Source organism: Lathamus discolor, chromosome 9 (genome assembly GCF_037157495.1).
Source record: "Lathamus discolor isolate bLatDis1 chromosome 9, bLatDis1.hap1, whole genome shotgun sequence".
In the NCBI taxonomy this organism is placed as follows: domain Eukaryota; kingdom Metazoa; phylum Chordata; class Aves; order Psittaciformes; family Psittacidae; genus Lathamus; species Lathamus discolor.
The window spans coordinates 3246617-3274100 of record NC_088892.1 but is presented as its reverse complement, the minus strand read 5'-3'; the positions used below and the strand labels follow the sequence as shown (position 1 = coordinate 3274100).

Here is a 27484-nt window from a genome sequence, read left to right as displayed (position 1 = left end):
AATCGATTGCTTTAGGGTGATGTTGTATGAATCAAGACACCTCCTAAACCAAAACCAGTTACAGTCGGTAAGGTAAAGACATTAGGGGTATGCTAATTTAGCCAGGAACCAGAATCCTCTGCAAAAGAGAAGCATGCATTAATAGAATGAAAATGTCTTGAGGATTTGGAGACCTATGTGCTCCTGAGTATCACTGTTGCATAGCACTGTGGGCTGTGTTTTGCACCATCTTATGGCAAAGGCGATAGTGGGAACATCTGGAAGCTGTTCACAACAGAGCCCCTGAGAGGCCTTGAACAGATAAACTGTATGTGTGCATCTGCATGTGGGAGAGACCATGGTGTTCTGCAGTACTGGTAACACACAATACCATTTACAGAACTGATACTGGAAGTATTCTGGCATCATTAACCTAATCGAATGTGCATAATGATATCTGCCAAATGGGATTCTTTCCACTGAAAATAACGCATAGCCATTTTTCCCCTGTATGGGCCTGTGTCTCTGTGTGGCACTTAAATTCCCTGTCCACTGCAGCAGTTCCAAAGTGATGCTCACCTTTCAAATCTGCTTCTGTGTATGTAAACACAGTGAACTTCAGCTCGCTTATTGCCAGTGCTGCTCTTCCTGGCCAGCATCTACCCTCTGCAGGTGTTCTCAGGACAGGTAGGAAGAGGGAGGCCTCTTTGCAGCCATCAGAGGATGAAGCAGCTCATTTTCCTGGGTTGTAGGTCCTGTACACAGAATCTAGAGCCCCAAGCTGGTGCAAATCTAAACCAGACATGCTTTAACCAGAAGCTAAAAAACAACAGCTAAAAAAACCCTAAACAGAAAAAAAATTTCCAAAAAGCCAACCCTGCCCATAGCCCAAGCCATATCTGCAGATGCAGGCAGAAAAACCAAGGAGAATGGACAGTATCTGCCTACTCCGGTTGTGAAGAATATCTTACCCCTTGTTTCAGGGCTCATTGATGTGTGTGTGTGTTAGATTTTGCTGCAGGCTGGAGCAATTCTCTCACCCTGTGTGTCAGTGCCCTGATGTACTCCCAAGTATTCAGCTGCATGCATTGGCACAACGGGCCATAGCAAGAGGTTGTTTTCATGTGTGTAAGTGTATTTTTTCTTCTGCCAGGCATGAGACATGCAGAGAGCTTTTCATCCATCTTCTGTTGCCTTTCCTGGCTCCTTCCCTGAGAGGATGTGGGTGTTATCCATGTTTTGTAATGTGTCTGACAGCCCAAGGGCTCACAGCAGTGTGGCTGCTGACCAAAGTTTCCTCTTGAGTCACCAAGTGAAGACTCAGCTTTTCTGGCTTTTTTCTTGAGAAATTTTTTGAATATTTTATTTATTAATTCCGTTGGTAGTGCATTGGTAACTACAGATGTGGCATCCCATGTTCAGCCACAAGCTTTTCATGGGTGCCTTCTGCCCTGCTGTGTTTAGCCCATCACTGTGGAGCAGGGCCATGACATGCAGCCAGAAACCTCCCCATGACACAACCCTCACCATGCTGCTCCTCAGCCATCTGCTATGTTGTACCTGCCTGGAGAACATGGCTCCATGGCCAATCTCTGGCTGCCCGGCCATGGATCAAGTCTTCAGGGAAGAGCTGAAGAGCCAAGATGTCCTGTTCCTGGAGGGGAAAGGGGCAAGACCGTGCTGTGGATGCTCTGTGCTACAGAAGCAGCTGGTACCTGCACTGCCAGGAGGACTGCCATCAGCACTGGCTATCATAAGTACAGAGTTCTTGTGCAATTTGAAGAACTGTCAGGTTTATATTAAAAAAGGACAAACTTCTTTCCTGAGAAGAAGCAGGGCTGTTTTACAGATGCTGAACATGCCAAAACAAAATCTTTTTTGGAAGTGCTGGTGAAATACAGCAGAAGGCAGTTACTTTTCTTACTAAGCGTTAAATGTTTCAAATGCGTAAACCTTGTATTTGAGTTTCTGACACGCATGAAGGAAAAAGCTTTTGGAAGCTTCTCAGTTTTGTTTTGGTGATGGTGGACTTTTCCACATTGTTTCTTGTTTTGCCTTGCAGACTCCGTACTGAGCTTCTCCTTCAGGAGCGACAATCCCTAGGTCATGCTGGCTTTTCCTTTCTGGGACACATTCCAGCACTGCCTTTGTGGCTGGTGTTCTTTTTTGTCACTGAGTTCTCCGTGCAGGTGAATGTGCAGTTACATGTTCAAATGATGATAAGAGCAGCTGAATAGCCTGAGATAAAGTTTATAAATATAAATAAAGCCCAGAATTCAGGATGCTTTCTGCAGTCTGTTCTATCTTTTATCCTGTTCCTCTAGCTGAGACTGGTTAGGAAGTGCTGAGGTGAGGTGTTTTTAAAACGAGTAATTTTATTAATCTTACCAAACCTTTTAGCTGTGAAAATGGAGCAGAGACATGGCCTGTTCCTGTGCCTGAATTGGGGACCTGCAGGGCATCGGGGGACCCTCTGAAGTGGATGCAGAGAGCTAGACCCCTGAGCCCTCATGGGGTGGGGATCTTGCAGAGGTGCCCAGAGGTGCAGTAGCTCTTGGCAAACCCTACCTAACAATGTTCCACAGGATGCTGGTTGGATTTGAGGTGTCTGGGAGGCTCCCAGTGGATGGGCCATGTCCATGCTGGCAGTGCTTCCCAGCCTTGGAACAGGAGGGATGCATGTTCCTCCCCATGCTGAACTGCTTCAGATCGCTTGTAAGCTGCTCACAAGTCTTCCCCCTGCGCCGTGTGTGACTCATCTGGCCTCCTGCCTCCTTCCCTGCGCCCTTATCGAAGGAAACTCTGAAATCATCGCGTGCTGGGGGAGCGAGCTGCTGGCTCCGCTCACTCCCTGTAGCCGCCTGCGAAAGCGGTTGCTTTTCCCTCACCCTGGGAAGGGTGGCTGCTGGAAAGCTGAAATGAGATGCATCTGACAGCTCTGCAGATCATAAGATATCTCTGTGGAGATTGCTAATGCTCTGCCCCGGATAAGAGTCTGTTGTTTTCGTGTTTGTTTTGCTTGTGTTCGTACTGCTTGTACAGCAGGGAGCCGCGGCTCTTGGAGCACACCCTCTCCTGCCGCTTACGCCAAAGCAGCCGTGCCAAAATCTTGCTTGGCTGCTCACAAAGCCGGGTTGCTCCGGGTGGCCTGAAGCACCACAAGGATTTGTGCAGCTCTGCCCTGTCTTTACCAACCAGCTGCTTTGCCCGAGGCTCTCCTGATCACCCCAGGAGGTGGGCTGCTCTTCCGCTCCTCAACAGCTTGCTCCTTCTGAGGGAGGAGAAAATGCATTTGCTGCGCGTGGCTCATCTTAGTGGTTGTTTTATTTCACAGAGAGTCTGTCCTTTATTCAACATCCTTAAGCTCTGTCCCCAGGACTGGGGAAGGGTGGTAGAAAACATGGCCGGCCTCCATGGGAAAGAGGTATAGAATTGGTGCAGCAGGCAAAGCCTCACCCTACTTCCATCTGGCCACCTGCTTGAATTACAGTCCCGGCCCTGGCAGTGATGCTCAGTTGCTACAGCCATGGCTCACCAGGCACTGCCATCCCTGCATCCATTGGCATCATCGGCGTGCTTAGGCCACAATACGTGTCACCCCTGTCCTAGAGCTGTGCTGAGCACAGTGCTCACAGGCATCACTTCCTGGCACCTTTGGGTTCTGTGGTCAAGTGGTCTTCATGACATGTGTTTTCCTCTGCATCACCTTAGCTCAACTGGAGTACAAAATATAGCAATTTCGTAAATGGTCAGGGTTTGCCAGGAGCTGAATCACAAATGAAGGAATTCCTGTTGTGGAGTTTGGGGTCAAGTAGTTTATGAGATGGGCTGGCTGCAGCCATGCTGCCGGCGGAGGGGTGCTTGGCAGCCCTTTTGGTCCGCTGGGGTGGTGGAGGCTCTTCTTCAAGACACCTCGTCTGTAAACTTGGAGTTAAAATTCATTAATGGAGAATACTTGGTCGGAGAGAGGGGAGATCGTGATGGGAGAGCAGGGGCGGTCATGAAGGAAAATCATGAGGGGAGTGGTGGGGCAGTTGTGAGGGGAAGTAGTGAGGTGAGCGCAGGGGCAGCCATGGGCCATGAGGGGTGGCCATGAAGGGAGATGTTGAGGGGAGATGAGGGGTGGCCATGAGAGGTAGGGGCAGCAGCTATATAGTGTGGGGCCACTGTGAGGCAGCAGATGAGGGGTGGCTCTGACTGGAGATCATGAGGGGAAATCACTTTGCCCTTAGTGACATGGTTTAGTGGTGGGCTCGATGATCTTAGAGGTCTTTTCCAACCTGGTGTGTTCTATGATTCCATGATTTCTACTCTGACATAGTGGATGGATGTCAGGACATACACGATTGAGAGAAATTATACTTGTATTATTTCTTAAAGTGCATTTGAACACTTTTGCTGATTTCTAAGGCTGCTAATCTTTTTTCAGCTTCCATCTCGGCCAGCCACATGTTCTGGGCTCTGTGCCTCTTGTCTTTTCCCAGTTTTGCTGAAGGAACTTCTCCAGCTTTGCAGGGCTGCGAGATCAGTTTGAAAGCCCAGAAAAATGCCAGAGGTGGAAAACTGTCCTTTGAAGAGTTCAGGCATTCAAAGTGTAGTTTTTACCTCTTGCTCATCATGAAGAGCTTTAGGTGAAGCACTGATGCCAGTGGTAGTTTTGACGTGTTCATCGTGAGAGTGCAGGTATCCCTGTGTGGGCTGTCCCTGCTGGGCATGAGGCTGTGCTGAGGATCCTGCCCTTTATGGGAACTTCAGATCATGGTTGTCCTGGCATTTCACAAGCGAAAAACCTAAGAAATGAATCTCTATCCTGTCCTTTATAAAATCATTAAAAATGTGGCCTCAAGTGCCACTCCAGGAAATCGGTACAAGCCAGTACAAGTCACTGGGAGAATGATATGTCCTTGTCTTTGCTTTAAAACATGGCTTTGTTATGTGCTTGTCTTCCTTATCAGTGGTATCTGTCACTACGAAGGTCCAGGGAAGAAAAGTTATGTTGGATGAGTGTTCACTCAATGAGAGGTGGGGGAGAGTGCATTGATCTCCCTGAGAGCTGTAACCCGCCTCACTCCCAGACCAGTGCACCCCAAATGTTGTTCTCCTTTCAGCCTTGCTTGCTTTTTGGTTTGGTTGGTTTTCTGAGCTGATATATTGCTCAACTTCTGAGTTGCTGGTAGGGAGACCTGCAGTCTCCTTCTGTTCATGGCAGCCAGAAAAGCCTCTCTGTGCATTCAACTTCCTTGATCTTCAATCCAGTGTAATAAGGCTTGCCAGCTTTGCTCAAGTATGACAGGACAGTATATACAACAGGTTTCCATCAGTAAATAAGGGAGATAAGACAAGTGTAAGGAATGTATCATAAATATGAAGAATTGCTGTATCGGTCTTTTATATATGTATGTATTTTAATTAATTAAATAAGCCTGTGGAGCAAGTTTGTGCTCTTAGCAGAAGGCTGCTCAAGCAAGGAGAATTTATGAGAAGAAAAAATTAGGTTTAGGACAGCAGGAAAAGTGGAAAGGTGATGTGTAAGTTAAGGTAATGGTACAGAGGGCAGATACCCAGCTTGCAAAGCAAAAGGCTTCCAGGTAGAGAGAGTTACTGAAAAATGTATTTGTACTTGAACCAGAGCCCTGCTTTTCTCCCTGGAGCCTGTGCTGGATCAACTGTGCTAATGAAATGGCAGTTTATGAAAGACTCTGTCAATAAAGAACTGATTAGAAAAGATAAATGTGTAACAGAAGTATTAGATAGTCAGTAAATTCCTTTGCAAGAGATTTGTGAAGCACAGCTAAATATAGCATGTTATTTTTAGAAGTTCACGCTGGCCAGTTACTCCTGGCAAGTGGAAAACCCATGTCAGTGTGTGAAAAATGGCCTTTGTAAAATGTGTCAGTATTTCTGAATCCCCACAGCATCCAGAAAGCCTTTGGGACACTCAGGAACAGCTTGGCAGGGGTTAATGCCGAGCACTCTCTGCTGCACTGGGCCAATTTTAATTGCCTCATGGTAAGCATCTGTATGGAGTTCCAGGAGAGCTGTTCTCCTCGCCCAATGTCTATGTAGATTTAGGATTACCTAGAAGGCTACCTGGTAGATGATTGTTTCCCCTCATCTGAAAAAATCAAGATGTTTTCGTGTTGGAGCAGCTGTAGAGTATTTAGGAGTGTTTGGTGAGTCAGGACTCATTACTCACGTTCCTAATGCACATCTGGGCTCAGCTGGGGCAGCTTCATTGATTTCAGAGTTGAGGTATTTTGGTGGGACAATATTTGGGGACTGCATGCAGTTAGTGCACACTGTGTAAATACAACAGCTCAGAGAAGAATCCAGCCTCTTGGCCGACACTTTTAAAGCTTTGCTGCAAGCGCAGAGAAATCTCCTGGAAGCCATGGGTCGTGCCCTGCATCCAGAATCTCGTCTCGGGATAGCAGCATGGATGAACTGAACTGCGTCTCCTTCATGACGCAAGTCCCTGGGAAATTCTTCCATGAGAGCTGGTAACAATGGGCACATTCTTCTCCCTTCAGGGATCACAGCCCTCTCTTTAGCGTGTTGGAGGAAAACTGGTATTTCTCGTGTTCTGCATGTCCCATTGCACAGCTCTCCATGAGGAAGCAGAAAATGTTCCATACTAACCAAGCACAGTGAAGAAATTTAGGTGCATCCTCAGAGTCTTGCAACGTTTCCCTGAAAAAAAATATTTCCAGAGTTTAGATCCTAACCCTAAAAATTTGTCCTTGGCTTAGAATGCTCTTATTTAAGTACAGAATGAACTTTTATTGTCTTCTGTTTGCTTATTTGAAAAAAAAAAAAAAAAAAGGAAAAAAGTGTGTGGCTGGTTTTGATATTTCTGTTTTCAAGCTGGAGAGGAAGAAAGCAAAACACAAACATGGAGCTCCTCCTGACATTGGATCTGTTTATTTGCGTTGACTTAGCTCAAAATCAGATTGGGTTTTGCTTTCGGATTGTTGAAGGTGTTGCTAAGTGGCTCCCTGCAGGGCATGTCATGCTGCGGGCAAATGCAGAGGCTTCCGAGTGGCCCCTTCTGCCATGGAAGTCATGGGGGATGCTCTTCCCCTTGCAGCCCATGCGCTGGCCCAGGCAGGGAGATCAGCTAAAGTTGCTTCTCACCTTCCAATGTAGGCATCCTGCACGGTTCCCGGGGACAGGATGGGAGCTGATCTCGGGTCAGCTGTTCCTGCCTTGCTGTATGTACCTTCAGTTGGAGTCAAGTTAGATTAAGGACTGCATTTGCTCAAGAAATGTCACTGGCCCATGATTGCTGTGGTGATGAGGTGTGGTTTTTTGTTTGGTTGGTTTGGTTTGCTTGTTTGTTTTTGCTCCTTAGTTTGCAGTACAATGCACAGGGAGCAGGGTGTGACTAAGGATTAGCCAAAGACCTGTTCTTTTACCCTGTAGGAGGTTTGTTGTTGTTTTTGAAGTGTTTTCTAAAAATCGCGCTGCTGTCTCTGCGTCTCTGTTACACCCGACGTCACATTGTGTCTCTGTGGTTTTAAATGAGGTGGTCCAAGCATGTGCACAAGTCACTGACACTTCCATTTCCGTGTTCTCAGGAATATTGTTTCCTCTCCTGGCAAGAGAGGACCACTGCAGTCATCAGACAGAGACTTAGAGAAGTGTGACCCTCCCCTGAGGAGTGCATGCAGGACTCCCTAGAGATGTGCATCTGTGACACCTCGAGCTTCGTGGACCCTTGAGTGGCACCTCTGTGCCCCGCTCTCCAGCCATGCAGTGAGCAGTGGTGCACAGGGCTGTGGCCCCCATGGGGTCTGTCCTGCATCTGGTGGTTTCCTTCCACTTTGAATTGCAAGCATTGGGGGGGAGAAAGCAGAACCACAAACTGGTTTAGGGCCCCTGGGTATAATCTGTGCTTTTTCAGAGGCCTGCGGCTTTTGCAAAGACAGCAAGATTTTTTTGTTTGTGGTCTTCGGTTACCTGTGGTTGCTGTGAAAGGCTGAAATGGGAATCCCTGCTTGGACTTTGCTGAGCAGGCTGTGGGACACATCCTTCACTAGCTGCAGTCTCTGGAAGTGTGTTATACATATATATATATATATATATATATATATAAATACAACCAGAAAGTTCTTTGTGTAGCTCCTAAGGCTGTGGCTGGAGCTGGCATTGCTTCTCTCTCTTCTGCCAGGCGCAGCTTGGCTGGAGCTTTTCTGAGCGGTGAGATGGGACTTGATTTTCACTAGGAGAGTAAATTATTGTGACCACAAATTGTGAGAGTTGGCACTGCTTACTGAATGCTGCAAGGAAGAGTCCTAGAGGAATCCTGATTGAATTCGTTTTGGTGTGTTTCCATTGAAACGGGCTGAGCTGTACAAGAGCAGGCTGGGTCCTTCAGGATTGTTGGCGGGTGGGACTTTGCTTGTTGATTGCAGTGATCTCCCTGCTTTGGAAGCATGGCCTGGCTCTCTGCATGTGTCCCTGTGTGAGCAGGGCAAGGCTCTGCAGCCACAGCTCTCCAGCCTGCACCCTTCTCCCTCCAGTCAGGCTTGGGCTGGGCAAAGCTGGGGGGCATTCAGTAGCTGTGCAGTTGTATCAGGAAGGAAAAGGTTTCTAAGTGTCTGTATTCCAGTATGAGCTTAGCCCAGCTGTTCCACACAGCTGATCTCTTCCTGTCCTGCTCCAGCTGCTGACCATGGTGGCCCCTTCCTGCTGTTAAGCCACTTTCCTGTGGCTGTGGCTGTGGCTGTGGCTGTGGCTCATCCCTTTCTCCCCATCCCCCCCTGCCCTGCACCATCCCCTGGTGTCATAAGCCACTGTTTGGGTGCCACCGAAGGTACCACTGAGCAGTGCATGGTGATGCTCTGTATTGAGTCCTGGCCCTGGACCCTACAGGGACTCAGCCCCCAGGCGTGAGCATCTTCTCATCCCATGGTGGCTGGTGCCAGTGGGCACTGTGGTGGCAGGAGCAGCTGCCAGAGTCGTCCCAATGTTAATTTGCCAACAAAGACCCCACCATCATACCACCCATAATACCACAGCGGTACCCAATCTGTCCGTCCTGCGTGTGCGTATAGGGCTTGTCAGAAACCAGTGTTCAGCCAAGGCTCTGTACGTGTATAAGGACGAGTCACGCTGGTCCGCAGGAGTCTGTTTCCCATTAAGTGCTCCTCAGGACCCATGCCAGGCATTCACAGCACTGGCTTGTCCTCTCCTTCCCTAACCCTGCATCTTCCACCATTGTTATTCTACGGATGAGTCCTTGTGTGGTGCTGAGCAGCTGCTGACCACCCTGCCACCTTGGCATGGCACAGGGGGATGGCTGCCCACCTTCAGGCAGTGTTAGCTCTGTGCAGCAGGGCAGCATGATGTGGGCTTCCTACACCAACTTGGCTGAAAGTGAGGAGGAGGATGGCTCCCTATTATGAAAAAAATTCCTTGTCCCAAGTGAAACCAAACAGCACTGGACTAATTAAGGGGTGCTCATTTTGTTTTTTCCCTGTTAAGCTAATGTGAGATGTGGTTTATAGCACTTCCATTTCGATTTCCTTCAGCTAGACAATTGGCAAATAAATGTTCCAGCCAGACGTTTTGAAAGGAAAATGTAATTTAAATCAGCTATACCCTTTCTTTTTTCTGGTTAAAATATACTGTGTTTGGCTTTTTCTCTGCTATTGCCTTACCCCCTGTTTCTATAAAAATAAAAAGGCAAGCAGCTCGCCAACGACCATTTCTCTGATGCTGGGGCTAAACACTGTGCTGACAGATGCAATGGAAAACCAGTGTATGAAGCCTTCTGTCCCAAAACAGGGTTGTGCATGCTCCTGGCTCACAGGGACACACGCAGCCAGAGCCAGCTGAGGCCTCATCCCTGTCCCCGGCCAGTGCACACGGATGCATGGATGGATGGATGGACGGGATGCTGGTAAGGGTGCTGCTGGCTTTCAGAGCAGCTGCTCAGCAACCCAGTGCTGGGTCAGATGGGTGTTTAAATTGAATGATTAAAGTTTACCCACTAACAAATGCAGTTGAGGAGCAAGGAGGGGTTGGCAGGGCATGTCAGCAGCATCCAGGGAAGATGAGGAAGGTTTTCGGGGGGACAAACAAAGATTCCCCTGAGTGACAACTGAATGAAAGCCTCCCGCCCCAGCTTGAAGCGAATGCTGTGAGTACTGAGAGTGAATTACTTGCTGAGGTTTTCCATCAAATCAATGACATCGTTCTGTGCTAGAGTTCACCCATTTACGTGCTCTCAGCCCCCTCCAGCAGCTGTGCTTAAATAGCGACATTCAGTCCTGAATCTCCCCATTCAGGAGCAAAGGTTTGACCCGTTGGAGGAAACTGCTGAACAAGGCTTTTGAGGGGAGAGTGGGGACTCTCAGCATTTCGAGGCTGCTCTCTTCCCCGAGCCGAGGACCTGGCTGTCCCCACATGCCACTGTTATTTAGGGGTCTTGGGGAGGGCCAGAGCATCCCAGAGTGCTCCTGACATGGGGCCAGGGGAAGCAGAGCTGTCTGGGGACCTGCTGCTTGCTTTCTTTTCCCAATGTCCAATTTAGTGCTATCCAATTTTTCTCTCCCCTTTGTAGCAGCATTTCAGAAAAACCCGTGTTTGCCACTGTGGTGATAAGTTTTTTTATCACTGAATCTGCTGTGGAAAAGAACAACAAAAATACACACAGATCACCATTTTCCTCAGGCTAGAAATGAAGGGGGGTAGCCAATACTGTGTCGAGACAATTGCTCACTAATTCACACCTCATTTTTGACTGTTATCTCCTCCAGATTTTAAAAACTGATGCCAAAGGTGATTGTGCATGTCTTGTTTTCTTAGACAAATGAAAAGAAAACCCACCAAAAAACACCACCCACATATACAGAGTTGCTCTGTTACAGCAGCCCTTTCCTTAGTTTGGCAAAGCAGGGTCGTGTGAGCTGGTTGCATGTTAACATCCATGTCATCACGTATTCCACACTTGCAGCTTCCTGAACTTCAGAAAGTACTATCTCTGGTGCAGCCCCTCAAAGGAATCCAACCTGGGTTCAGAATTAGGGAAATAGCAATCTAAATCAAAGCATAAAATGATTCCTTTGCTTTTGTTTTATTGTCCACATCCTATTCCCTAAGGTCAGGCAAGTTCAGTTTCCTGTTTGTATCTCAGGTATTTGGAGAAAGACTAACCTCCTAAAAAGCGTATCTCTGGGCAGGAAGGTATGGTTGATACGAGGCTGCCAAACCCACCACATCTGCCTCTTGTGCTCTGCCAGCAACGAAGGACTTGGTTTCTCCTGTGGTGAAGTGTTTCCTGTGGCTGTCACAGCTGTCATGAGTGGGTGATTTTGGCGGCAGGGTGTGCTGTGTTGTTATGTCCACATCCCGGCTGCAGCTTCTCTGCCAGTGTCAGCAGACACCTTCCCACAGTGGAGCCACTGATAGAGCTGTGAAGCAGGCGCACAGGATGCAGAGACACAAAGGATCCTTTTGGCTAGAAATTTCTCTGGAAAGTCCAAAAATAATTTGGGCTGAGCTACCAACCACCATCAGGAAGTGTCTTTGCTTCAAGACTGATTGTTTCTCCCCCAGTGGGGCAGGAGCAGGTCCAAGGGCCATCTGCAGGCCCACTGAGGAGAGCAGTTTGAGCCCTCTGGCTCCCTGCACTCAGCTGCAGCACTGTCCTACTTCCTTAGAGCCTGTTTTTGTCTGTGACCCCCTAAAGAGGGGCAATTATTTTGAGTCCTTTGTTTTTTCCCCACATTTATTTTCTGTCTTTACAGATTTTTCTTGTATATAATGAAAAAAATACTTTGAACAGCGACAAGCCTGTCCGACAGCCTCCTTGCTCTTCCTGCACACAGCAGGATATGAGGCTATTGATCAGCTATTATTATCAGCATTGTTATTACAACTACAGCATTTTCTCAAGTGCTGAAATTCCTGATGCCTATGGGTTTTGCTAACTGCCTCACTATAGTTTTGTTCCATTCAGGCTAAACGTCTGTCTTGCTGCTTCTGTGTAATGATTGCAAAAATACTCAGCCTTGTGTCTCTGTCCTTTTCCAGGTTACTCATCGGCAGTACAGAAGTTCTCCCAGACTTTGCAGTCCTTTCAATTCGACTTTATTGGTGACACGCTAACAGATGATGAGATCAATATTGGTAAGTTTTCTTTTTTTTGATGCCATCTTTTAGTAACTGAGAAAGCCTTTCCTTCTCTACGAATTTCTGTGCTCTGATATTTTTTAAACAGCATCAGGAGCAGATTCCTCAGATGCCAGTCAGCTATTCCATAACCTATTTTACAAAGTTCAACTTTCACGGGTAGAATTTCACATTCCCAATTTAGTGGATAATTTATGGGGGTTTTCCACAGCTCCAGCCCTGCTCTGTGCTGCCAGGCACTGGGGAGGATGGTGGTGCAGCGCTGAGTCTCCCAGCATGTCCTGTTCCCAGTGCTGCAGGTGAAGCAGGAGTGTGTTCGGTGCTGAGCATCAGCCATGTATCCCAATGCAGGCGGGTGCTGCTCCCAAAGCTGCCTTTGCTCTGCTGAAAATGCCTTACAAAAACAAAGCAGTCCCACACTGCCCTGGAAAAGGAACCAGGCTGCAGACTGCTGGAAGAAAGGAAGTGCTGGATGTGGTGTTGTATAGAAAATAATCGCCCGTCTCTGCCTGTGGCACAGCTGTTGTAGTACTCCCTGCACATCTGTTTCAGGATTAGCAATCCTAAAGCTGTTTTACATGCCGGCCAGGCTGGTGCAACTGTGCAGATTACACAAGTGCCAGCTGTGCCCGGGGAGCTAAACCCAATGGCCTAAATGCCCTAACCCCAGTGTGTTTCAAATTAATCCTGCTGTTGGTTTAGTGAGTGCTGTTGAATGGCTGTTGCAGCGGTATGGTGCTGCAGGGGTGCACCTGGCAGGAGGGATGTCAGGAGACCCTCCCGCCCCCAAGGGTCTAACCCTGGCCCATGGGCCCCTGGGCTGAGGGGACGCGCTGCCCTGTTGGGGGTCTCAGGGCATAAGCCAGGCTGCTCCTAGGGGCTGGATGTAGAAAAAAAAGAACAAAAAAACAAGAGCTTTTGCCAGGCTGATGTTGAAGAGCAACTGCAAGTGTGACATTGCTGATGTCAGGTCTCTCAGCCATCGCTGAAAGGGGAAGGAAGTAAAGCCTGTTCTTTGGTTTATTTTATTTAAAGCGATTTAAAGCAGATTGCAGCTTGCCATTCAAAATCTGTTTTCCTTTATGGAAAGTCTCTAGGTGAAACCCACTGGAAATGAGTCAGCCTTCAAATCTAATGGCAGTAGGGGTGCTAATTCCAAACATATCTGAATAAGGGAGGGGAAAACATTGCCTTATAAATGCCCCTTCTGGGGATTCCCTTCTGCCCATTCAGAGGGATCTGAAGTGAGCAGCCGCCCAAGGAAAGGAGTGTCCCTTCTCTCAGCTGGAAGGGACAAAGCTCTGGTGTCCCATATCCCTGTGCTGCCTCTTTGCCTGCCTCTGTGTGCTGGCTGTGGGAGGGGAGCAGAGCCTGCCTGCAGTGGGCTGGGGTGGTGCGTCCATGACGCTTGGTGGTCGAGGAAAGCTGCTAGGAATGGCAGAGGTTGAATGGGGAGATGGTGGGTGGAGGGGAGCAAGAAGAGATCACAGCAAATGTAGGACACTCCATGGTGAAAGGAGTGTATTCCCTACTTCTGTTTTTGTTTTGCTTTTTCAAGAAGAGGTCCCTGGTTTCCCCTGTGAAAAAGCCTGTGCTATGTTCCTTCTGCTACACCAATCCCTGTGGTGCGGGCTGGGGCTGAGCCTCTTTGCAATGCTCCCTTATTCCTGAAACAGCAGCAGGGCGTTGACATCTCCATAACAGCTTCCATCTCCTGCAAGGGTGCCAGAGATCTGCGTGGGAGCATAGGAGCTCATTTGAAGTGCAGGATATGGGAATGAAGCAAAACATTCACAAACACTTCTTATCATACTTCAGGGAACACGTTTGATCTGTAAATATAGCTGATGGCGCATGTCTTTCTGTTTGTGTAGGCAGACAGGAGGCTGACACCCCTGCATGTCAGGTGGTAGCTTTGAACTCTGCAAGTGTGAGTCAGGACACAGATGCTGGGTTGATGTTGTCTGTCAGGAGCAGCGCTTTCCTCTAGGATTTTAACATCTGCGTTACACAGTGGCTGCCATCCCTCCACCGGTCACCTGCGTGGGACCTGAGTCAACAGCTCCATTAGAGATGAATGGAGCAGTGAAATGGGATGGTGTGTTCCTCTTTCCTAGGCATGGGCACCTGAAATCCTCTGTCTGTAAGCTGCTGACATTCCTGGTGTGTTTCTGGCCAGCCAGCTGAGTCATTCCGGGGTAGTTTGCAGGTGTGGCTTGGCAGTCTCCATCTGCAGTCCCCCTGCTCTGCTCTGCAAGCATTTTACCCAGGCCGGTAGCATGGATCCACCCCAGTGCTCCCAGACACTGCTGGTCTGGCAGCAGGGTATAGCCTGAGCCACGTGTTTGTGGTGCAGGGACAAGTTCAGTGTAACTGCAGCCAGGAAATGGGGTGTCTGGGCTTTTCCTGTAGAGCAAGGAAAAAAACATCTAGTGACAATTTCCAGCAGTGGCATTTTCCCTCTAAGTTCAGGGCTATATTCTGTTTCTACTCTTGACAATTCCTTTTCTGGCTCCGGCTCCCGATGTTTGTGCGCACTTCAGGTTTCACATTGTCCTGAGAAACCACAGTGAAAGTCAGTGTGTCGGCCCTGTGGTCAAGCGTAATAAACTATTAGGACATTGCATGTGCTGGGCTCTGAAGCTCTTGCTGTGGAAGAGAGCTCAGAAGTTACTGACTCATCAAGGTTATGTTTTGATGATGCCAGCTGAGGGACTGTGTCACGAGGCTGTGGTTTTTTCTTTTTGTGTCTGTCTCAGCAACCGCAGAGAGAATCCTGTAACAGTGGAAGCTCCTACTTGCTGGCTGCGTGGCAGCATTACAGCCTTTTTTTAGCAGGAGAGGTAGTTCCAGGTACTGCCTGTGGATGAGGGGAGAGGGCACTCAGCTTGCACATGGAACAGAAATGCATCCTCTCCCCTTATCTGTGGGACAAGCAATTCTTGTATGCGCCTTGCTCTATGCCTGATGTGTTCCCTTCTGTGTTACCCCTGCCAAGCCCGGTGTACTCGAGCTCTGGACACTGCCCTGCTCACGAGCTCTGGTGTCAGCCAGGCACTTCTGACGGTCTCTCATTCATTCTCAGGCAGAGATGAAGAGCCTCCACACGCTTCACAGCGAGTGGAGGCTCTGAACTGCAAGCACAAGGACTCCTGTAGGTTTTACAAAGCCGTTCTGTGCTTCCCAAGTGAAGCCGCCAGACCTGTCCCAAACGTTGCTCCCGGCAGGGTGCGGCTCCCAGTGCTGGAAGGTGCTGAGTGGCTGTGGGAACCTTTCCCAGCTCGCTCCCAGGTAGTTCCCAGGTACACTGAGGCAATTGGGTTATGCCCTGCAGGCGTGTAGCACACAGCCACGCTGCATGCTAGCCGGATGTTTGCCCAGCCTTGTCTGACAGCCTCCTGGAGAACAGAGGCTTTTGCAGTGCTCCTTGTTCCGTTCTGCTGGTGAGAGGGCTTTTACCCCTGCTACAGATTCAGCCCCTTCCTGTGTTCTTCGGTGGGTGCAGAGTGGGGCTGAGTGTTCCCTTTTGATGATAACACTGTTGGTGTGAGAGAGTCAGCTACTCTTACCTGGTCTTTTTTTTCTTTTTCTCCCCCAGGCTAAATAAACCTTGTTGTTTCAGTTTGTTAAAGGAAAGGCTTCGTGTGATTTTTGTTGTAGTGGGACTCCAAGAAAAGTGCTGATCAATGAGATCTCTTTGTTTAATTTTTAACATTTTGGAGAATGGTGTCAATGTCTGTGACTGTTTCTGCATCTGCTGCCTTTTCTTTGTAGGTACTCGGACTTTGTGCTTCTTGTCACTGAACATAATCTCTGTCATTCTAGACTGTTGTACAGGCTTGTCTTGGTCCTAGAATGCACCTGCAGTACTTTGCAGCTCAGACAGAGGTGCTTGGCTGATTCTGGTGCTGCTGGCAGGCAGCGAGGTAGGACAGGCAGCCCTACTGTGGCAGAGCACATCCTACTGTCGTCCCTGGTGCCAGTGGTTGCCCCTTCCCTGCCACCTGCCTTACTTTGTACTGCAATTCCCAATAAGTTGATTAATGTTGCCTTCCCTTCCCAGGGTGTTGCCTCCAGCATTGCTTCAGGCAGGAGTCCCTCTCTGGTGCGTAAATAAATACCCCTCATGGCCAGCCTTTACTGGTGCCCTGGCCTCTCTCAGTTTCTGACATAGGGACCACCTTTTCTCTGGTTTTTGGCAAGCCTTTAGACGGTGATGCTGGGGGTGCAGACAGATTTGGGTACCCTGGCGTGTTTCCCATGCTCCTATGCCACATCCTAGCTCCACTGACCAGCCTCTTCTTTTTTTACAGCTGAGTCCTTTAAGGAGTTTGCAGAGCTGCTCCATGAAGTAGAGCTGGAGAGGTCCATGATGGTAAGATGATCTAAACTGTGCTGTGGTAATTATTGCCTTGTCGTAAATTTAAATGCTAAATCACAGCCAAGCAGCACCATGTACCATCAGAAGGAAGCTGGGAGCACCAGGAACGTTGTGGTTTGTACCGTATCTTGTCCATTGCTGTGGGCACTTAGCAGCAGAGGGGAGGCACTGGTCAGGGATGGGAACAGCTTGTCCCAGGCAGTGTGTGAAACCTCTCCTGCATGCCAGGCAGTCATGGAGCCACAGGACCCTGCCCTCTGCAGCAAGTTTGCTCTGCAAAGCCAGGTGTGTCTTGTAACAAACTGGTTTTGTGATATAACAAAGTATTAAAGGATAAGCAGCCAAATTTATTTTTAGCTTCATTTTCACCAGGTGAGAGCATGTGGGTCCCCCTGTGCCCTGCCCTTGCCAGCACAGCTCCTGCAGAGTGATGTGCTGCCTTCAGCCTCCTGCTGTGGCGTACGCTTTGCCTCTTCAGAGCTCCTCCAGAGCGAGTGCTGGCTTTCCATCTCACTCCTAAGTCCAGGAAAAACACGAAGGTTAGGCTCGGTGGAGAGCTTTTACAGCATGCCAGGAATGTGCTGCTTGGCTCTGCTTTCCTCTGCCTCGTGCAGCAGTGAGAGCTCGTGCCAGGCTGCTGGCTAAGCCAATGCTGCAGTGGTAACTGCGCCGGCAGGAGCAGGACACCACAGACTGTTCTGTGGGGCTGCAGGCAGGCAGGGAATGGGAGGAAAGCAGTATGACAGTTCTTTGTTAATTCCATCCAGGTACAACGGCTCCTTTGGCAGCGGGTAAGTGGGTGGAGGGGATCATTTCAGGGATCATGGATGCTTTTAGGGATCCTCTCCAGCTCCTCTAAATTTTTACTATTTCTTTTCCCCCTGCTCTGCTTGTAGGATCAGTTATTAACAGTAGCTCACCCAGAAGGTTTCATGCTTTCTCTGTGTTCATCAGCTTAGATTACCTGAAAGAGCTGTGGCAGTGTAGCGTCATATCCCCTTCTCTCCCCTCTCTCTTCTCTGGAGCTGGGGACAAGTGTCCCCCACCACAGCACAAGTGGGGACAGGAAGAGACGGCAGATTGTGTCCCACTGGCAGGGTGGAGCTGGATTCAGGAGTGCAAACTGGGCTGAATTTGCCTCTGGATTCATGGAGAGGCAGTGCAGAGCGTGTCCCAGGAAAGCATCTTTCAGACATCTGACAAGACTGGAAGAGCCATGTGCAGGCTCTCCTTTTTCCCTAGCTGTTATCGTTACCCTCCTGCTGTGAGAGACAACCTGCTGTCATTCCTCTTCTGGCTGGATTTCAGGAGAAGGAAAGTCCATCATTTATTTGAGATGTTGTCAGAGCCATCAAGCCTAGTGCTGTCTGTGGTGAGAAATGCCAGGCCATGAAAAGCCGTGGCAGGGAGCCATCCGCAGTCCTGCCTTCTGCTCATGTGAGCTTGGGTTATTCCTCACACTTTCTCTGAGAAGCAGCTCCTGCCCATTGCAGCCTTGCTGAGCCCTTAAGGGATGTTTTGCGTTGGAAAAAAGCTCCTTTCAGGGCTGCAGCAGCCACTTACTGGCAGTGCACTCACCAGCACAAACATCTGCTGTGTTCACTGGGAGATGCTAGTGACTCCACACATCCCTGCCTCTCAAATCTTACCCGTCACAGCTTTACATTAAAGACAAGGGTGGATGTGTTGTGGAAGGCAAGGCTAGTATGGTGCTGTGCCCAGGTGGCAGGAGGGAGTGCGGCTGGGATGTCTGGAGCAGAGGGGCCAGCAGCTGCAGGAACACATCTTCTCTGCTCCCTTCCCTGCCGCTCGAGCAGACAGAGCAGTTCACTGCAGGCAGGGACCCAACTGAGCTGACAAGTAAGTAGCAGTCCCCAGTGGGCTTTGAGAATATATTTGGTTCTGGTTTGTGCTTCTCAGAGAGATAAGCAAACAGCCTTGCTTCCTGGGGCTGCTGCTAGTGCTAGTGGAACATTAACTTTCTCAGCTCTTCCTGTGTCAAACAGGGACAGTGATTCTCTTAAAATGGGATGGCTGGCAAGTGCTGTTACCAATGGGATCGGGATCATCCAGCCTGATGCAGTATGCGTTACAGGGGCCACACAGGCTGTGCTGCCCTGGGAGCTTGCTCCTGCATGCCAGCGATGCAGGGCTGGGCTGGGTGGCCAGGGCTGTGCAGTGACAGTGTGCTGTATAGCCTGTGAGGGGCAAGCGTAGCATTATGCTGAGGCTGGAGAGGCCGGCAGGAGCAAAGCCTGCCTTGGCACAGACAGGACTGTAGGGGAACTGGTGTCCTGGAGGGCTGCTGCTCCAGCAGGCTGGTGCTTGGGGTTTGGTGGCAGCAATACAGCATTCCAGGCAGAGGGCAATGGCTCACTGTGGAGGGAAGGTGGTGGGCTGGGGGAAACCTATCTGTCGTCTACAGGGTGTTCCCAAAGCTTTGTGTGCTGTGATTGGGGTCTTCTGTGTATTGCAGATGGCAAAAAGTGGGTATGGGTGGTTAAGCAGCTTCACCTACAGACAGAGGACAAGTTTGCAGTCAGAGACATTGAAATCTAAGAGTTCTTGGCTTCTAACCCTATTCAGCCTCTATGTAGGAGAAAATCTGTATCCTATAATTAAACTGTTTCTTTCTTTGTGCCATAGGTACAGAATGCTAGCGATTTGCTGATCAAACCTTTGGAAAACTTTCGGAAAGAACAAATAGGGTTCACCAAGGTAAAGCTTGTTTGTTTTAAATTTAAACATACTTGTTTTCTGTTACTATATTTTAATGCATTTTTTTCTACCTTTTGTTGTTGCTTTTGAAGGTTAAACAATCATTGTCCAATGTTTCAACTTCATGCTTTCAGAAGCTTCCCTATTTAATGCTGGCTTTCAGCTGCTGGCACGAGAGAGCCTGTGCTGTGACTTTTAGTCTGATTTTTCAATCAGAAGAGGCTCCAAAACCTTTTCCTGAATTCTTTGGGTTCTCTTCTGGCCTAATTCCAGCACTTTCTCCATCCTGAGCAAGGAGTGCTTGTTACAACCAGTGATCAGGAGGTTTTCCTTGCTTCTTTCTCTTCTCTCCCCTTTGTCCATTCAGGGCTATTGAGAATAAAACACTTTCTTCAGCAAAGTGAGTGTTAGAGCAGGAGAGGGAGAGAGCAGCAGAGTTTGGCAGTCAGAACTTCACTACAGTCACAGGGCTTTTGTTATGAAATATTTACGTAAAGCATCTAACGAGTCTTTCAGATGGACCAAACTTTTAAAGAAACACACTATAGAAAGCAAATCCTGCACGAGTTGAGCAGGAAATATTATTTTTCCCTTGTCCACTATTGAGAAGTCCAGGCTCCACATTACTCAGTGGCAGCTTGAAATGGGGCTGGCTCTGAACCAGCTCAGAAATGGAGATGTTTTGGAGAACACTTGGGGCTTGGATTCTGCCCAGCCCATCTGGAGTCTGTGACGTTTAATAAATACAGGATTTGAGCAAAGATACTTGATCACCGTCCTGCCCTTCAGAATCCCCCAGTACAACCATGTGTGTAGAACGCCTCTGAGCAGCCACAGCAGTGTGAGCGTGGTGAAGGCAGCGCCATGGCTGTTGGCCTCGTGCTGGTGAGCAGGCACAGGGGTGAAGCCTCCTCGCCAGCAGGTTTTGCAACAGGCCTTGGTGTTACAAGCATGTGGATGTGCCCAGGGCTGAGAGAAAACTTCCTTCTGATGGATTTGCCTGTATTAACCATAGGGCCAGCACATGTTTAGAAAAGTGTCATGGGGAAGGAGTCATGGGGACAAGGTCAAGCTGATTTTCTCCTCTGTGTTTATGGAACACTTAAGTCAAGAGGGCAACAGTCTGCAAATGTTAAGATTACAGTATTAAAGTGTCCTTTAGGCTGTTTTCTTCTTGGGTAGCTCTTCAGGTGTGTAAGGATTACTTTGTCTACAGGCTGGAGCGTGCTCTGCTCTGAGAGCCATGCCACATGCTACCTCCCAGCCATGGGTCCCATAGCATGCCTCCTGCTCTGGAGCTGGCTGATGCCTGGTTGGTGCCGCAGTCCCGGCAGCAGGGAGCTCCAAGCACTGACACAGATTTACCTGGCAGCTTGCAGCCCTTCTCAGTCCCTGCTGGTGGGCCAGGTACCCCAGGTGGAGGCATCCGGCAGTGGCAGGATGCTGTTCAGAAGCAGTTAAGAGGCTGCAGAAAGTAAGGATTCATTGCAGGTGGCTTAAAGGTCTTTACGGTTTGGCTTTGGATTTTATTTCTGATGAGGAGCACAAACTGCAGAGGTGTCAGGGGCACTTAGGGGGGGCTCCGTGTGGCTCAGCAGGAGTGCTTGCACACAGGAGCTTGCAGCAGGACATGTTGCATCCCGCTGTGTTGCAGGTTGTGCCCACGCTGACAGGGGATGCACGGGAAGATAGCGCTTTCTCTGACACCACTCTGCAGCCTGGAGTGGGCCTGAGGTTTGGAGCAAGCCCCAGCCTGCTCCAGACCCTTGCCATCACCTCTGAAGCTTTCTGAGAAGAGCTCACACTGCACCCTTGGGCTGTGGACACTGAATATCGCCTTGGGCACAAAGCCCTCCTTCACTTACCAGCCTGCAGAGCTGCTCCGGGTCATTCACATCCGTCTGCAGAAGGCATGAAATACAAATGAGGACTCCTCACAATGGTGCTCTGTCCGTGAGGGGGTCCCTCTCCATTGCTGCTGTGCCTCTACTAACTGGCATCACCCTATGATCCTTCCTGATTTACACCAGGGGAGAGAGGCCAGGGCCAGGCTGTGGAGCAGCACAGAGACATGACACAGAGAATTTGTGCCCTCTGCTTCATTTCCCAGATCTTGGCAGAGCCACCTTCTATGAGATGTTTTCTGTTCTCTTTGCAAGATGCTGAAGCCAGATAGGAAGAGCCTTTGAATTGGGGCTTTGTGGTGACTCTGGCTGGAGAGCAGCCAGTCAGTCTGACTAAGACATCTGAGTCTGCATTAACCCATTTTCCCGGGGCTGAATGGAGTCTCCTTGCTCAGATGGTGTGCTCCCGCACAGGGAAGCCCCTGGGTGTCACTGGGACCCACAGCAGCTGCCCCCCTCCAGCCACTTTCTCTTGCTAACCCCAGACCTATGGAATCATTGCACTTCCCTTGACTTGTCAGTAAATGTTTGTATGTGTGGACATCAAGGAGAAAAGAGGAGGATCCTGGATTGCTGACCCATTTCTCAGCCCTGGCACTGACACCTTGCTCTGCCTGGAAGCTGCAGGGCTGGTGCGAGTGCATGGCTGGGGGGTGAGGTGCTGATTTGGTGAGAGGGGAAAGGAACCAGTGTAATTGAGGCTGCTGTAAGCACTTGGAAAGGCACAGGCTGGGGGTCTGAGCACCACACGCTCAGGTGGTCTGTCTTCCTTTCATGTTACATCCTATTCATAGAGGCTTGACTGTGTGCTCGGTCCATGTAGTCTATGGACCCTGTGGATTTTGTGCCTCTCTTTGGCAGAAGCAATCTGAGACCCAGGTGTGCTTGGTGAAGCCGTGACTGACCATCAGGTTTGAAACTGAGCGGAGTAGCACATGGCCTGGTGGAGTTCTTGATTAGCAGGAGGTAATTAGAGGGATGTGCCTGCTGACAATGGGAAAGCAAAGCAGGATGGTAGGACCAGTTGTGGCCTGAAGCTCTAAATGGCACACGTTTCTCTTGATATACAGAGCTGTGAGGCAGAGCAGTGTGTGTTTTGCAGCCTTGCAGCAGCCCGAGGAAGTCTCTGCTTGCCCTCTCACAGGACAGACCCGTGGAGCCTGGGGTGCTGGGGCCTTGCACAAGGAGATGCCTGTCCTTCCCAGCAACGCCCTTGGCTTTTGGCTCACACTGTGGGCGAGCTCTGCTCTGGGACTTGGGGGGCTGTTGTTAAGTGCCTTGCTGCAGTCATTACGTTTAGTAGGATTTGTATAGGAAAAGTTTTGTTCCAGTTCCACTTGGAAGGAGAAAGTTGTTGGGTTGGTTTTACTTTGGTTTTTTTTTTTTTTTTTTTCAAGAAGAAAACCAAAACAAAAATGAAAACACAAAGCAAAACAAAAAAGCCAGAGGGGGGAAAGTTGTTTGGAGTCATTGTAAGCTGCGGGAGGAACGTTTGCTATGTCCTGCGATGCTGAATAAATGCAGCATTTCTCAGAAAGTTCTTACAAAGCAGATAACATGTATTCCTAAAAGCACTTAGTTAATTCTGTTATTACATTAAGAATAATTTAAAAGAAAGGAAGGACAGTAACTTCTACTTGCTTTCATCTCTGTGGGAGTAAGATCTAAGGAGCATTTGAGAGAACACAGTGGGTAAGGGAAAGAGACCAGGTTAAACTGAGTGTGGTCTTACAGAAAGGCTCTTTCTACAACCTTCAACAGCATTTCCCTTTTTATAAATTACCTTTTTTTTCTGTATAAATGCCGATGCTTCATACAAGTTAGTGAAACTCAGGCATGAAGCGTTTTTTTCTGTATGAACACGTTTCTCTTTTTCCCATTTATCCCTCTGCTGTTTGCCAGATGAGGCTGCCAGTTGAAACAGAACCTGCCTCCTATTTTGTGCCTTCAATTCCTTTCCAGCCACAGCTTGCCATTTCCTCAAGCTGATTTGGGGTTTGAATTTTCTCAGTGCTGTCTTCTCTATCAAGTGACGGTGAACACATCACCCTTTGTCTTTGTTACTGGGCACCTGTGTTGTGAGCGCAGTAGCTTTGCAGCAATTTCAGCAGTATTGTTGCTTTCATCAAAACGGGGTGGGAAGTGCAGTGAAAACAGATGCATTTAATATTTACAGGCTTTCAACTTGCAGTGTTGCCCACGCTCTGCTTGGAGCCATGTTGCAGCTTTGCTTGGAGCAGGCAGCAGGGCCAAGTATGTGTGGGAAGAGAAAGGCAGTGGGGAGCCCGGAAGCACCCAGCATTGGCTGCATGCCCCTAGAATCATAGACTCATAGAATCGTATGGAATCATAGAATAGTTAGGGTTGGAAAGGACCTTAAGGTCATCTAGTTCCAACCCCCCTGCCATGGGCAGGGACACCTCACACTAAACCATCCCACACAAGGCTTCATCCAACCTGGCCTTGAACACCGCCAGGGATGGAGCACTCACAACCTCCCTGGGCAACCCATTCCAGTGCCTCACCACCCTAACAGGAAAGAATTCCCTCCTTATATCCAATCTAAACTTCCCCTGTTTAAGTTTTAACCCATTATCCCTTGTCCTGTCACTACAGTCCCTAATGAAGAGTCCCTCCCCAGCATCCTTGTAGGCCCCTTCAGATACTGGAAGGCTGCTATGAAGCCATCTCCAGTTGATGGCCGGCTGCATATCCTGCTGGGTGCTGATTCTCCTCCTTCAGGTGTGCTCCAAGGTGGAGGCTCCCAGCAGGTAAAGTGTGTTTTGTTTTGTTTTATTTTTCTTAAAGAGAAGCAGCCATGTGAGCTGAGCTCCTCACTTGCAGCTCACTGCCTTTTCTAGGATGGGCATTTCAGAAGATGCCAGTTAGCAGCTAATGGTTAAGGGAGAGTTTTGGCAAGTCCATTTGCCCCTTTTCCCCTGTAGGCTTTGGATGCTCCATCTCTTGCTCAAGCTGTGTCTGAGCCGCTGCCAAGGGAGGGACTCCGGCTTTGCCCTGCTTCTGGCAGCAGCAGCCAGTGTGCAGCACAGGACCCCTCACAGGCAGAGTGAGCCAATGCTTCCAATGCATCAGATGCTGAGCTGGGCCACTGTGTTTTCCCAAGGACTCTTGCTAATTTCTGGTTAAAGCAGTATCTGCTGAAGTTTGGAGAGCAGAGCTTTTGAAGAGCACCCTCCTTCACTGCTGTGTGGCTCCGCCTGCACTCAGGTGAAATCACCTCGGTGTCTCTTGGTGAGCAAGTAAGTTGGGTGGCTTCTTGGACTTGGCAAATCTTAATGGGAAGGTAATGCTGTCCTTTGCTGAATATTCATGAGGAATTAATTTGTGCTCATGTTTCCAGTCTGGGTGGTTTTTTGTGTTGTTTTTTTTTTGTCTCAGCTTGCTCTGTTCAGCAGCCAACAAGCTGTTAGAAGCCTTGGCTTGACAATCAGGAGGATTTGTAGTTCATCCTTCTGCTTTTCAGTTCTATGTCAATTAGCCCAAGTGAGAAATGATTGGCAAACTCCCTTGGTGGCCAGAAATGGTGTTCTGCACTGTGTTCCTTTCCGTATGGCAGCAGTTCTGCAGGAGCAAGCCGTGTTCCACACACTGGTGTCCATCTCAGATGTCATTCCCAATCCCTTTGATCCCCAGGGAGGGCTTAGTGCTCCACAGCAGGCGCTGGCAGAGGAGGTGGCACTCCCTTAAGGATTTGCTGCTGGCCTCTGGGCTCCTGCTGTAGTAAAAACTGTCCCATTGCTTGCCCAGGCGTTTTCTTTCTTTTCACTTATCTTTTCCACTGCAGAGATAATCCTCTGCTGGAGAACGGGTCGTGTCTTCCTGCAGGCTCCCCCAAGGAGCATGGCTGGCACCGTCCCTTGCCACCTCTGTGTGCCACCTCTGTGGGGAGAGATGAGCCCTTGTTGGTTGGGTTCAAGCCAGCTTTCCCTCACTGGGGGATTCGGGGACCTGCTGCTGGCATAGCCCTCTCTGAGTTTCAAGAAGCCAGAAGCAGGAGAGGTGTGGGCTGCAGCTGTGTTTCAATCCCCTCTGTGGCCTTGAGGTTTGGTGACTCCTCAGTTACAGAAATGAAAATAAGCCTAGGGTCCTGACTGCCTTAGATGTGGCATCTAATGGCACAGGCAAACAATCCAGAAGTGTGACCTTACAGGCATGATAACTGCTGCGTCTCAAATGCTTTTGATTCTGAGTTTGGATTTTCTTATCAAGGGTGTTAGTCACAAGGGTGGTGTTTTGTTTTGACAGTCTTTCCTGGCATCGGCTCTGCAGCTGAAGTGCTGCTTAATTTAGGTTTCACCCTTGGAGGTCTCTCTGCTCTTCTGGATTTGATGTGGATCTCATTTTCATTCTGAAACATGAATTTGCTAATACAGATTTCTCGTATCGCTGATATTGAAGAGGATGATATCAGAAGATATACTTCCCTTCAAAGGTCCTGTAACCACAGGGTCTCTGTAGGGCAGTAGGTGTAATTACTGGGATAAAAAGGCTTGCTGGTCTAAGCCAGTTAAATATAAGCAGGGATATTCGAATTTGTATCTCTTCTGCATTTTTCCATGGTAACTGTGCTTTCCCAATAGCAGTGTGCAAGGATTAGAGAAACAGGACTCTTGGGTGAGAAATCCTTTTTGTAGGAAGGCAGCTTGTCCACCCTTTGTCCGAGGTGCCTGTAAGGAGCTGGTGTCCACCAGCATGAGTCTGGGTGCTGATGGCAAGCTGCTCCTTGCATAAAGGCCAAGGAACGTGGGAGCCTGTGCTACTGACAGTGTGTAAGGAGGGGACCTGTAAGAGCTTCACGTGTTCCAGTAAATAACCTACGAGTGTCTTCCTGTGTGCCCACCAGAAAATAACCTTTCTGCTTCCAGAGGCAAAGCATTATTAGCTGCCATGAGCAAGGGCCGAGAAGAAGGGAGACTGTCAGGCAGGGGCTAGCTATGATTATCTCAAGTACCACTTTGGGAAACCCCAGGCATCCTGCTGTGTAGGACACCCCATTAGACAGGCTGAATAGTCAGTGCAACTGGAATGGGGAAGCAAAACTTCATAGCAGGAGAACCAACTAAAGAGAAAGGACTTTATTCAGGAAACACAGCTTCAAAATTTGCAGTTGCTACTGATCTTATGAGGAAATAGCGCATCTACCAGTCTGGCAGAGTCCATCTGCTCTGTTTTGTGGTGGTGTTGGTGTGTGTTTGCTTATTCATGAATTTCTGAATGGAGGCAAGGGAACAGGATTTCAGGGGTCTTGCAGGATAGTTGTTGAAAGATATCAATTCCACAGGAAGCTGAGATTCTCTTACTTCACTTTCCACTTTCTTGAGCTTTCAGAAGCTAGACAGAGAATCTGGGCATCCTGTATATACTCTGTAGTGTGCAAACACCAGTCAGTCCTCAGCTGCTTGGACCTGGCACTGAGGCTGCTGCCATGCTGGAATTTCCTTCTTTTAGCAATTTAACTGCTTTTCAGCAATCACTGATGTCTGTTAACATCTGATGTGGATATTTGTCAGCCTGGCTTCTAATCATAATTTCTTGCCTGCCACAGTCCTCTGTGGCTTCACACTTATTGTAAGGCATAAGCAAACAGCCTGGTCCTCAGCTTGTTGTCTCCCTACATTCTCTTGGAGTTTTATTCTTTAATGTCTAGAATGAGACAAAAAGAGACATTAACTCTTTCAGGTTTCCCAGTGCAAACAACTCTTTCTGTTACAGTAGTTCCTTCACAAAGTCTTTTTTTCTTAACAACTCAGTCTGTGCTTCATGTCTGCATGCCTGTGGTAGGCATGTTTGAGACATACAGTAGGTCAGAAAGAACTAGACCATCTGCAGGGGACCTCCAAGAGGTGAGTGCTGGTGTGTGCTGTAAACCATCTGTGTTTTAGGCAGTGTTCCTCTGGGTCGTATTCGGGCTGGGTGCTCTGCAGTAAAGCTTGTGTAAGTTTTGCCTGCAAGGTTTGCGATCTCTCCTTCCACCACCACTGATACGGAGATGATGACTTCCCTCCCATGTCTTGTGCTTCCAGTTTTCTGCTTTTGTTCTAATACTTCTCATAAACAGACGGCAAAAGCCTTAAACCAGAAAACTGCCAAACTCCTAACAAATCTTTTCTTATGCCAGACGTGTCTTTGACATTAAAGTATCTGCCCAGTTGTTTCAGAACTATGTGAACAAATGGTGAATAGGTTTTTGATGTATTAGTATGTCTCAGTTTTACTTGACATTGAAGAGATTGAGAAGGGGTGCAATACCTCATCGATAGGGCTTTCACCATGATTCTAACATGACAAAATCCTTCAAGTGCCTGTGCCACAAAATATTGTCAGAGCTTGGTCTTTAGTTGGA

At 48.7% G+C, this 27484-nt stretch overlaps 1 protein-coding gene across 2 annotated transcripts in view; it reads left to right on the top strand.

Annotated features, from left to right (window-relative positions):
• The window catches only part of OPHN1 (oligophrenin 1), a 65385-nt gene that overhangs the window by 6382 nt on the left and 31519 nt on the right, over positions 1-27484 (top strand). For both annotated transcript variants that reach the window (XM_065689291.1, XM_065689290.1), the window contains exons 2-4: positions 12019-12114; positions 16431-16492; positions 19145-19216. In XM_065689291.1, coding sequence (XP_065545363.1) covers positions 12019-12114; positions 16431-16492; positions 19145-19216 — 230 coding nt within the window. The remainder of the gene's footprint in view (positions 1-12018; positions 12115-16430; positions 16493-19144; positions 19217-27484) is intronic.